Source organism: Anolis carolinensis, chromosome 2, assembly GCF_035594765.1.
Source record: "Anolis carolinensis isolate JA03-04 chromosome 2, rAnoCar3.1.pri, whole genome shotgun sequence".
NCBI lineage: Eukaryota > Metazoa > Chordata > Lepidosauria > Squamata > Dactyloidae > Anolis > Anolis carolinensis.
Genome location: NC_085842.1, coordinates 246,514,456 through 246,527,795, shown reverse-complemented (window position 1 = coordinate 246,527,795; position 13,340 = coordinate 246,514,456). Strand labels below are relative to the sequence as shown.

Sequence of the window (13,340 nt, the reverse complement as noted above, 5' to 3'; positions counted from 1 at the left end):
AAGTCCGGGATGGGAGAAAAAACTCTTGTCTGCTTGAGGCAAGTGTGAATGTGGCAGTTGATCACCTTGATTTGCAGCATCAACGTCAGATGAATCAACCTGGACACAGCATATTATTTAAGAACACAGAAATGCTGGACCACTCTAACAACCACTATGTCAGACTACACAGAGAAGCCATTGAAATCTACAAACATGTGGACAATTTCAACAGACAGGAGGAAACCATGAAAATGAACAAAATCTGGCTATCAGTATTTAAAAACTTTAAAATCAGGACAGTAAATAAACAACACTCAGGAAACGAAGGAATTCCAGACATGAAACAGTCAAGGCCAGCTAACACCTCCTAACAAAGGATTCCCCAGGCAGGAAAGCGCCAGGATTTGAAGCTTCAAAACCATTCAGTGCCAATCAAGGTGACCAAATGCCACATTCACACTTTTCCCCTTAATGATGGGGGAACGAGAAGAGGAAGAAGGGGGCAGGACTCTGCTTACATCAGGCCCTTGTAACAAGCAGCCACCCCCTAGATGAGTGGTGGCAATGCCCTAGACACTTTCCTGGCTGTTAGCACACTTTCTGTTATTTTGTTGGAGCAACCTTTTCCTCTAGGCCTTTTTTGGCACTGTGCCTTAGGTTTGCAAAAGTTTTAAGAAAACAAGATTTAAAAAATTACAGGAGTTGAGAAGAAAAACAAAAGTTAAAAATAACAATTTTATATTTTCCATCCCCAGAAATTACAAATTGAAATGTTTACCGCATCCCATATAAAAATATGAGGGAAGGATGAGCAAGAGATCAGGAATTGAGGGGGATTAATTTACACTTTGCAATGGATATGCATGTTTTGAGGCCTATAGAGGTAGATCTGACAGTATTTGGAATGGTTTCTGTTTGTTTCTAGTGATAGGTTAGAGCAAGTTGTAGAGTCAAATACAAGAGTATCTAAGGTCTACAAAGCTGTTAATGTGGCCCTGCCCAGAAATTCAACCCCTCTCCCAAGCTTTCTCATTCTCTCTGGACTGGATATAGGCAGTGACCCCCTCGATGGATTGTCACCTTGTCGTGGTGAGGGGGCTTGCGTGTTCCAATGAACCTGCGGACACAACCACTGGTGTCATGCACTCTCAGAAGTGGCCGCAGGGGAGGTTCCAGACCAGGCACAATCAGAAGACCCAAAGACCTCAACGGCGGAGCAGGCGGAGGATAACATGGTACATGTTACAACGGCTGTGAAGGCGGAATAAGACTGCAACAGACTGAGAAGCCATTCTCGTTGTGTTAACCACACCACTGCTGGAACCTCACTCTGTGAAGATTGTGTGTTGACCGGCCAGGCACCAACCTCCACACATTAAAAAAATCACGCACAGGCGTCTTCCAAGAAAAATAAAAACGAACCAAAAAAGTCCCATGGCAATCAGTGAGTGGTGATGGGGGCAGGACTGTGAAATCTGGAAGACCCTAGTCACAGACTGGCACATGGGTGGTGGATATGGACTCAGTCGTTCTACCTCAAGGACCGAGGCAGTTGAGTAGTCCGGCAGCTGTATCCATGACTGAGCAGCCCTTTTTAGGATCCGCTCTGCTCACCCCACACGGGGAAGGGGCTAGAAAAGGTGCCCTAAACATAGTCTGCCTCTCTTACCCTGACTGGACTGCCACGTCCAGAGGGGTCACCACTCTGCGGCCAAAAAAGAGAATTGAACTTTGGAACATGGAACGTACGGACACTGTTGGATAACACTGACAGTGAACGCCCCGAACGCAGGACTCCTATCATTGCAAGGGAGCTGGGACGCTTTAAGATTGACATAGCAGCCCTTCAGGAGACCCGGAGAGCAGAAGAGGGACAGCTGAAGGAAGAAAAAGGAGGCCACACCTCCTGGAAGGGACTGCCTGAAGAAGAGAGAAGAATACACCGAGTTGGCTTTGCTATCAGAAATGACCTGGTGAAGCACTTGACTGAGGCACCCACTGGCATCAATGAACAACTCTCAACCCTCCGAATTAACCTTGCCAAAAACCAACAGGCAACCATCATATGTGCCTATGCACCAACTCTAGATGCTGACAAAGACATCAAGGAAATTTTTTATTGCCAGCTGGACACCATCCTATCAGAGATACCTAAGGAGGACAAAATCATCCTCATGGGGGACTTTAATGCCAGAGTCGGACGGGACTCCGACCTGTGGCCAGGGATCATAGGAAAAGACGGGGTCGGAAACAGCAACTCGAATGGCATTTTGCTTCTCATCAAATGCGGAGAGCACAACCTTGTCATCACCAACACGCTCTTCCACCAGAAAAACAATCTCAAGACATCATGGAAGCACCCCCGGTCAAAGCATTGGCACCTCTTGGACTATGTAATTACACGTGCCAGAGACCGCCGTGATGTGCTTCTCACAAGAGCCATGACAGGTGCTGATGACTGCTGGACAGACCACAGGTTAATCCGATCCACGATGGCTATCAAGATCATCCCCAAACGCAGACTTCAAGGAAGAAAAACAAGGCGCAAAATGAACACCCAAGCCCTTCAGGAGCCCTCCAAACGAGCCCTTCTCCAAACAACACTCAAAGATCATCTACCCACAGAACACCCCGAAAATGTTGAGGAACATTGGAACAAACTGAAGACCTCCATCATCACAGCCTGCGAAGAAACCATTGGATACCAAACTAAAAAACATCAAGACTGGTTTGACGATAACGACAAAGAGACCCAACAGCTAATTGTTAACAAAAGGAAAGCCTTCCAAACATGGCAGAGAGACACCAACTGTGCTGTCAAGAAAAAGATCTATGCCAGTGCAAAAGCTGAGGTCCAAAGAAGGACCAGAGAACTCAAGAACATCTGGTGGACAAAGAAGGCTGGAGAAATCCAACACTTTGCAGATACCCATGATGCTCAGGGATTTTTCAAAGACACAAAGATCATTTACGGACCAAGAAACTATGGCATACAGCCCCTACGCTCATCAGATGGAACCAAAATTCTGAAGGACAAAACATCAATTGCACTACATTGGAAAGAGCACTACCAGAACCTGCTGAATCGCTGCTCCAATGTGGCCGAAGAGACCCTCTCACAAATTCCGCAACAACAAACCAGGGATGGGCTTGCAGCACTGCCTAGTTTGGAAGAAGTTAGCAATGCCATCACCCAACAAAAAACAACAAAGCCAGGCATTATTTCCTTGAATATGGGCTGGTTGGATGTTCTTGTGGTCCAAGGCACTCTCAGAATTTTCATCCAACACCACAGTTCAAAAATGTCTATCTTCCTTCGCTCAGCCTTCTTTATGGTCCAGCTTTTGCACCTTATTGCTACTGAATTCTGCATGAGGAATTTTCCTTTCCTTTTTCTTGTGAATAGTGCTTTCCTACTTTTCTTTGGAATTCCAAGTACTTAGCAGAGAGAGAACCAAAGTTATCCTCACTTCCATTCTGACCACTGTTTTGCCTTTTGCAGAGTTAATATTCAGTATTTGAGAGGTGCTGCCAGAGTCAGCTGCATCATCTGCCTTGTAATGGAAGAGCAGGGTCCTGACTGTCACAAAACCAGCCAAAGCTGGTAGATTCTTGACAGGTTTCTAAATTCTTATTTTATTTTTCAGAGTATTGATTTCACAGAATGTTATTTTTTATGTATTAGTTAATCCAGTAGAGGGAGTACAAGCTAAACTATATTCAGGATCCTGTACCACTTTGAAACTAACTAAAAGAAAGAAGTTGGTAGCATAAGCTTTCTTAGACACAAGCAGATGCATGGAAGGAAGTGCCCAAGAGCAGGCTTTTATAGGCAAAATGTATGTGTAAATAGTCATAGAAGGCTGAGAGGAGACATGATAGCCATGTACAAATACGTGAGGGGAAGTCATAGGGAGGAGGGAGCAAGCTTATTTTCTGCTGCCCTGCAGACTAGGACACGGAACAATGGCTTCAAACTACAGGAAAGGAGATTCCACCTGAACATCAGGAAGAACTTCCTCACTGTGAGGGCTGTTCGGCAGTGGAACTCTCTCCCCCGGACTGTGGTGGAGGCTCCTTCTTTGGAGGCTTTTAAGCAGAGGCTGGATGGCCATCTGTCGGGGGTGCTTTGAATGCGATTTCCTGCTTCTTAGCGGACTAGTTGGACTAGATGGCCCATGAGGTCTCTTCCAACTCTACTATTCTATGATTCTATGATTCTATAGAAATGCAAAATTTGTGGCTATGGTGAGGAAGTGAGAAGTTAAATTTTAACATTTGTTGGGGGGCAAAGACAGGAGAGAAAGATGTTGCTTAAGGCCAGGTTGAGTAGATAAACATTTGAAGTTATTGGAATGGGGTATGATGCTAGCTGGAAACCAGAAATAAATGTAATAAACTGTCCAGTAGAGCCCTTGTGGCATTGGTGTTTTAACTAGTATTTGCATACTGATATTCCAAAGTAACACAGCTGTATTATGACATCAGTTACACTTAATGCTAGAGGAGACTTCCTCCCCCATCCCCAGCACATAATGTAGCAGAATATAATCCAGTAAAGGATATGGAAGTAAAGGTGTGAATACATCTGCCCCTATTTCACTGAAAAATAGAACGACTGTTTCTCATAGCAGCACAGACCTCAGCAGTAAGGATCACTAGAAAAATCTTTTACTGCATTTGTGGCCCTATTTCCCTTATACAGATTGTTTCTTTGAGTACAGCCTCTTGTTTTCTTTAAACTGTAAGATCCCATAAATGTAAGGCTTTTATTCTTGATATGTACGTTGTTATCTGCAGATATTTTTATTGTTGTTTAATTATTGCTGTAGTGATACTTGTTTATTTTATTTTCATAGAATGAAGATGATGTTTGGTGCTACAACTCTTTCCAGTACTGGAGATCTCCTTTACCCACCATCAATCTGTCTGATATTCTGGATTTAGAAAGTAAGAATGCAGTAGCTGACAGAGACTCCAGCAGCATTGGCCTGTCGGAAATGGAAACCTGAAAAAATGTTACTTTTGCAAATCTACAATGCAGAAGAAATTCTGTTTCATTTTGATTTTGATTGGAAAAGTAAGCAGAGGTAAAACTTTGAAGGAGAAAGCAGACTTTGAAGGAAGGATAACTGTTCTTGAAAGGAAGGAACAGTACTAAAGTTCATCAAAAGACTGCATATGGAAGCTTTATGAAGGGAATGCAAAGCTTAGAGATCTAAAGGAATATTTGAAAACTGGTATTTACAAAAAGACTACTTCATAACCAGTAAAGTGAAGTTGAACAACAGAAAATGCTTCAGAAGAGTGTTTTAATGTGTAGCCAACTAATATGGCATCAAAGAGATCTGTGTTGTCTTTGTTAGGACAATCAAACTAAACTACAACAATAAAAATGCACACTTCTATTTAGAATGAACATTATTGTGGCAGTCATTTTCTGCCAGAAATTATCACAGTTATACTTGCTAAAGATAACTTCGTTATATCTTAATTGGGAGTTTATAATTGATGTTAAGAGTTTAGAATACTTTGGTTTAACAAATGCATATAACATAATGAACAGGGAAAGGGAACTATCCAGAGCAATAAAAACAATTGGGCACATTTTTGCTAAATGAGGAAAGTTGTGATCCTGAAGATTTCTAGCTCTGGCTCACATATTTTTTGTGGCTTGTGTTACATTTTTCCATTGACGTTAGTATAAATGTCCCTTAGCATTGCATCAATGCGACTTACCGAAATCAAAAACTGTGTTTTTAAACTTCAGACACTTGTTTCTTTTTCAATCAAATAATGAGCATTTTTACATTATAACTTTTCCATATTTTATAAAAAAACCCTTTAGATGGTGGGAGAAGAATCCTACTATTTGTATTAAGTATGTAGTAGTTTTCCTAGGGGCAATCTCATTTTTATTGTGCACATTTGACTGAATATGTTTTTATACATATACATTTCCTCTATGAAAGAAAATATAGACTCATGTGTAATTGGGGATGTGAATTGTTTTTTAATTGCTTTTCCACAATTTAGCAGTGCGCACTTCACCCTTTATTTTTGTCCAGATAATACACTAGGTGTACTTCCAACGCAGAGAGGTTCATTGTGATACACCTTCTCAAAACAAGCCTAGTGAGTTCATACTCATACATCATAACTTTGATGATATGGGTTCTGTGATGCTTGCTCCTAGGATTTAGGATTACAACCCAATCAGGTGTGACATAGATGCACATGCATATTCCTTCTTTAGAGCCTAAGAAGGAAGTATATGGAAATATTTCCTTTTCAATGCTGTATTGAAGTGTTCAGAAGGAAATACACTCTCTCTCTTCCACCTGTTTAACTTTTTTTCCACCTGTTCCGTTAGGAGTGTAATGTGACAAACTGAAATTTGTATTTCACATGTTTAATCCAATTTTAAAGAACACTTTTGTCTACAGCAACAATAATATCCTGAATATGATGGTTACCACTTATTTTGTGGCAACTGCTATAATTAGTGAGCAATCTCACAAATGCCTTGCAGTATTTCATCTATATATAGATAAAGCATATATAAAGTCCTAAATACCCTAAAAGCAAGAGATCCTGTCCGATTTGGAAGCTAAGCTGAATCAGTTCTAGTTAATACTTGAATAGGAGACTACCAACAAATATAGATGTAGGCTATATTTCAGAGGAAGAAAGGGGCAAATCCACCTCTGAATATTCTTTGGCTAAGATAATCCTGTGAAATTCACGGAGTCACCATAGGTTGACAGGCAACTTGAAGACACACACACACACAAGTATTCTATAAAACAAGATTTAGTGTGATCCAGATTGTCACTTGCAGTCTAAGATGGTTGTCTTTATACAGTACACTTCAGGTGGCAATAAGGAAATCTAGTAAACTATATGAATTTGAAACTGTTTTCATTGGAAAGCTTTTATTCTGAACCAAGTCACTGGGACTTTAAACATCACATTATGAATGTTAATCATTCCCCTAATGTGATATATAAACCTGAAACCAGATCAAGTCACATGTTCCTGATTACAAGGTGATAGTCTCGTCAGTTTAATTGCTGTGCAAATACTTCACCAGTGTTTTCGGAGTCCATCTCTTTCCCCTCTCCCATTAAAAGCCTTAAGTGTAAGCACATGGAAATTTGTAATAGTTGCTTTTCAGCATTGTTTCCATTCGCTACCAGGGCTAAGCATGCTTTATCTGATTGTGAGGTAGATGGAAACTTCAGTCTGAAATCCACTTACTGAAGGCTTCAAAAATGTTATTTTTTCTCGGTGAAGATGAAGGTAAGGAAGCAACTTTTCTATTGTAATGGTTTAAGTTTTGTTATGGAGTACTGTATTTGAAATAAATGATATTTTTCTAAGTAGAAGTGGATTTTAAAAATTGCTTATGGGAGCAAATGCAAAATGAAAACACTCTTGTGCTGACAGCTCCCTGGAACGCCAGTTCAGCTTGTAAAGATATACAGAAGAATTTGGAAATAGTATTAAACAACAGGAAAATTTGACCAATAAAATGAACTATCTTGAATTAGAGTAGTTCGTTAATATGAATTACGTAAACTCATTTTGCATGCATATCGATCTTCAACTAAGTACAGGATCTGATAAAAAATTGGCAATTAAAGTATTAATTGTGCTAAAGATTATTTTCATTCTAATTAAATAAAAACTCTTTTGTCAAATCTAATTATGAAAATTGCAGCCACCTCAAATTTAGTGATTTTGTTTATGTGTTAGTGGTTCAGCAATCTTGCGGCATAGGTATTCAGATGCAGAGCAATTTGCTCATTAGCTTATAGGCTTCTGTATAAATCAAGAGCAGGTTTTGGGGTCAATATTGTGGATTTTTGATATGACTCATGGATAAGTTGAAGGTCACCGAGATGGAAAGGTACCAATACCATCCTAGGGAGCTAGTCACCACTGGCCACTGTTGCTGGCATTTCCTTGCCCAGGCATTCTAAGAGGCCAGAAGAGGCACTAGCAGAGAGCAGAGGGGGTTGGTGCTTCTTTCAGGCTCTTCAGGATGGGATAAGATCTTGCCTTTGCCATTCTACTCAGAGAAGGGGATAGTTCCTTTTTAAATCAGTGTTAAGGTACAATATCCAAATTGAACCATGGATAAGATGCCCCAGGTTTTTTAAACTAAAATTTCCAGATTTACACGAGTCTTTAGGGTAATAATTTTATCTGGCACTTGTAAGAAAATCTTTTAATTCTGGGTTCTTACAATTTTTTGAAATAAAAGTATATCAGGTCAGACATACTATACATTCATTATGTATTTAGTTAATAAATTTCAAACCAGTAATAGAGAAATATTTACATATAAAATAGCTATATCTTGAAAAATACATTCTGAAAAAGTAACTAAAATATGGTAAAGATATTTAAACAGCAGTGATTTTTTGGAACTTGAGGGGAAAATGACAAAGAGATTATTCCATAGAAATGTTGAGGATAGTCTGTAGGAATATTCAGCAGACTTTGCCAGAAAGTTGACTTCACTGAACACACAGGGACCTTTGAGTAAAAATGTGGAGAATTTCATTATACAAGTAGAGATTTGTGGTTCTTCTAGCTGAGTGTACCACATAAATGTGTACTGAAAACAAATAAAATTGGTACATTTTAACAAGGTTCCTACTTTTTCTTATGTTAAGAATTGATTTTGCAGTTTTACTGTATCCTGTTGCCCTGTGCATTTCTCATAACCCAGACGCAGAGCTTTTTATATTTCTGCCCCTTCCTTATGGAATGCCTTGCCGCCCTATATGAGAGCCATGTGTGAGTTAGGGCCTTTTACCCTAGCACTTAAGACCAGGCTTTTTACTAGAGCTTTTGATCTATGTTAATTTTATCAATATTTGTATGTATGTATTTTTATTCTTTATAATTTTGCTTGTAAATCGCCTAGAGCATCTTGGATGGAGGGCGATTAATCAGTAATTAGATGATGATGATGATGATGATGATGATTCTCAGTCGTTCAATTTCCAAGTGATTGACATTCCTGTGTGTTTTAGGTCAGTAGCTTGTATTTGGTTACTTTTTTGTTTTAGGTGATTTTTCTGGTCAAACCTCTTCACTAGAAAAATGTCAGGTGCATTAACTTGTACTTTTCCATATTGGTTGTTCCTAAGAGATCTGTAGTAACTGAAACTGCCTACTCAAATGTTTTTGTAGTCATGCATTACATTCAGTATGTTTTTAAAAAACCCATCAACGAGAGACTGACTAGAAAATATTTGTCCACCAAGTTCAGTATTACCCACTGTTGGTTGGCAATAGCTTTCCATCATACCAAACAGCACGCTTTCCCGTTATCTCCTCTTGGTACCTGCTCTATTATTGATCTGTAATTTTGAAGTCAAAATTTCCACTGTGAATATTTTGTAGAGAATATGGCAAAAGGAGGAAGGTTTAAGGAAGCCCCTTGTATTTCCTAAAACATGGGATCATAGCAGAGGATTTGCTCTGCACACAAAGTCTCAGGTTCAAGCAATGGACAGGTAATGGGAGACACAAGCTATAGGCCTTGTCCCCACAGGAGGAAAGGTAGTTGTTTTTAAACTCTGTATACTCGGCAAAAGAAAGATATTGAGCAGCTCCTCTTCGCTCCTCTTTAGGCTGAATGAGGTTGTTTTCATTTGTAAAGCTTGTTTCCAAAACCCATCTTAACAAATTTTACAGAAATTGAAAAAAAAATGTGCTGAGGAGATACATTCTTTTGCTAGAAATGCACTTTTCGTAGCCCTCTACCAAAGTGATTTGATACATCTTGATTGTTTTGGTCTGTACATAATATTCTACTCCTAGCTGCCACCTATAGCTCATTTTTCAATATTTTTGGATTTAGTACCTTTTGGAAACAAACCACATTTAGAGTTGAGAGAATTCTTGCCTGAGAGATCAAAATGTGAGTTAATCTGGAGAGAAGGAATAGCTCATTTTTACTTAGTTATCCTAATTCTTTGATTCTAAGATTCCACCACCAAAATGATCCCCCCCCTCTCTCTGTCTAGAGAGAGAGAGGGCGCACTTATGATTTTTAAGACATCCCATTTTTAGAATTTTTAATACTTTTTTTCAGAAATAAAGAAAAAATAACGAAAACAGAAACTGTTCCATAGAAAAGATTGTCATAATACAGTAGAGTCTCACTTATCCGACACTCCCTTATCCAACGTTCTGGATTATCCAACGCATTTTTGTAGTCAGTGTTTTCAATATATCGTGATATTTTGGTGCTAAATTCGTAAATACAGTAATTACTACATAGCATTACTGCATATTGATTTACTTTTTCTGTCAAATTTGTTGTATAGCGTGATGTTTTGGTGCTTAATTTGTAAAATCATAACCTAATTTGACATTTAATAGGCTTTTCCTCAATCCCTCCTTATTATCCAACATACTCGCTTATCCAACATTCTGCCGGCCCGTTTATGTTGGATAAGTGAGACTCTACTGTATATGAAACTGCAGTGCTTTTTGGTTTGAAAGATTGGCTGTTTGCAAGAAATGTTGCCCAGGGGACGCCCGACTGGATTTACTCAATCTTCGAGGAGGCCCTTTCCGTGTCTAAATATCTTGGTGTCACCTTAGATTGAACACTAACATATAGGAAACATTGCATGAACACCAAGTACAAAGTAGCTGCACGCAATAACATCCTGCGTAAACTTACTGGCAGTGCATGGGGTGCAGAGCCACAATTAATAAGAACATCAGCCCTGGCCTTGTCTTTTTCAACTGCTGAGTACACCTGTCCTGTCTGGCAGAAGTCTCCATGCGAAGCAGGTGGGCATAGCACTAAACGAAACATGTAGAATAATCACAGGATGTCTTAAACCTACACCTGTTGATAAACTCTATAAGCTAACTGGCATTGCACCCCCTGATGTGTGACGGGACGTTGCTAACGGTGAGAGAAATAAGGTCGAAAATTGTGAAAGCCACCTACTGCATGACTATCAGCCTCCTCCCAGTAGACTCAAGTCAAGGAGGAGCTTCATGAGAACCACCACTCCTCTTGATGTTCCCCCAGCAACAGCAAGGGTGTCCCTCTGGGCAGCTAAACCAGGCAATCCCAACTGGATGGCCCCCCAAGAGGGTCTTCCTCCAGGGGCAAACCAGGAATTGGCAACTTGGAAGTCCCTAAATAGACTGAGAAGTGGAGTGGGCAGATCAAAAGACAACCTGGTAAGATGGCACTACCTGGAGGAATCCTCCACCTTGTGTGACTGTGAAGCTGAACAAACAACTCCTCATATGAATGCTTGCCCACAATGCCCTGCCTCATGCACAGAGGAGGAGTTGTTCAAAGCTTCAGACAAAGCGATTGCTGTTGCCCACCTTTGGTCTAAAACTATTTACAGTAGAGTCTCACTTATCCAACATAAACAGGCCAGCAGAATGTTGGATAAGCGAATATGTTGGATAATAAGGAGGCATGAAGGAAAAGCCTATTAAACATCAAATTAGGTTATGATTTTACAAATTAAGCACCAAAACATCATGTTAGACAACAAATTTGACAGAAAAGGTAGTTCAATACGCAATAATGTTATGTTGTAATTACTGTATTCACAAATTTAGCACCAAAATATCATGATATATTGAAAACATTGACTACAAAAATGCGTTGGATAATCCAGAACGTTGGATAAGCGAGTGTTGGATAAGTGAGACTCTACTGTAGCTGTTTGTGATTCCTTTATTTTATTGCTTTTAAACTTATTTATTATGCAATGCTTTTGACACAAAATAAATAAAATAAATAATATATGAAACTAAATTAAACAACTAACACAATTATATCTAAGGTAATCACCCTGACATAAAACATACCTACGCTAATAAACACATTCTGGGCACACAACTACTAGGACTATCCTGCGATACCCATAGTCACTGCCTGCTGATTTTTACTTATTTTCCTACACTATTTAGAGAACACTGTATGTCCAAACTTCTACTTTTAATAACACTCATCTAATCTGTACATTTAAAAAACTCTTAGAAATGAAGAAATACAGATTATATATTTGTAATTGTAAACACATTTGTGTTACTGATTAATTTAATGTCAGTTATTAACTTGGGGCCTCTCAGATCAGATGTCATCCAGGTACCATCATCCTTAATATGACTGGCTAGGCATGAAGGTTGTTGTTTGACATATGGGGGAAGCTGTCAATTTGGGAGTCTGATCCACAGAGTTCTCAAACAATGCCCTGTGAGAGATCCAAACATAAGGATGACAGAGTGACTTACATTTTTACTCTTCTTTAATCCTGAGCCTCCTGCCTTTATCTTGAGAAACCCTTGCTCTTTGGAAATCACAAAGCAAAGTACCTCTGTGTCACAGTTCATGACAAGGCTCTCAAACCATGTGTTGCAGGGAATCTTGAAAACGTGACTGCTGTTATATACCATCCCAGAGGCCAGCTCCCTTTCAAAGTGAAAACAGATTGGCTGGCTGGTTGGCCTGACCCAACCCGGCTTGATAGGTTCCCAATAAAGTCTCCTTCAAAACTTGGTTCTCTTGTTTATTTTGATCTTAAGTGTACTCTATCTTTCCCATTGCAAAGAAGAAGAGGCATGAGTTGGGGAGGAATATAGAACATACTGCATAGAGCACTTCCAGGCAAATCCCACCACATTCCTTGGCTTGTCTCTTGCTTAAGTGTTATGGGGTGAAGAAACATGGTATAAAAGCTCTGAAAAACCCAGCCATTAAGGCAGCTGCCAATCACTAACAGGGAAAAGTGGAACATTAACCATTCTCTTGTGTGGTCTAAGGATCAAGCAAACTCTTGAGATTTAAATGGATTTCCTTTTCTCCTATCAACACTGGAGTGCCCTCATGACTGGAAAAGACACAGGGCACAATGGCAATTTATAAGTGCAATTCTGACCCATAGAGCGCCAGGCTGAGAAACAACAGGACAAGATGAAAGTTCAAATGAAGGTAAAAAGTTATCTGCAGAGTTGTATGGATACATTTGGATGGGACCTTCTAGCTAGTCCTTTTAGTATGTCTTAGCTGCCAATCTACATTATTCATGTCAAACAGTCACTTCAACTTGCTGATTTTTTCTTTCTCATTGTGGCAAACTGTGTGCCTATTTATTTATTGGTACAGCCATCTGTTAATCTTACTGCTGCAGAGACTGGCTGGAGAAAGATGAGTGTCGATAGCATTTGTTTGTCAGTTTGGGTGCAATACTGGAGAGGGGGGATCCACTGCTTTTTCTATTGCTCTGTGGCTTTAGTAGCTCAGGTAATTTAGTTAAATTCAGCCTTGCTTTTCGTTATAACTCTAGAAATGC

The 13,340-nt window shown here is 39.6% G+C and overlaps 1 protein-coding gene across 3 annotated transcripts in view; it reads left to right on the top strand.

The window, feature by feature from the left end:
- trpm6 (transient receptor potential cation channel subfamily M member 6) overlaps nucleotides 1-13,340 on the top strand; it is a 102,499-nt gene that overhangs the window by 1,402 nt on the left and 87,757 nt on the right. For 2 of the 3 annotated variants that reach the window (XM_062971999.1, XM_062972000.1), the window contains exon 2: nucleotides 4,842-12,979. In XM_062971999.1, coding sequence (XP_062828069.1) covers nucleotides 12,962-12,979 — 18 coding nt within the window. In that variant the 5' untranslated portion in view covers nucleotides 4,842-12,961. The remainder of the gene's footprint in view (nucleotides 1-4,841; nucleotides 12,980-13,340) is intronic. The other variant, XM_062972001.1, reaches the window with a different exon arrangement.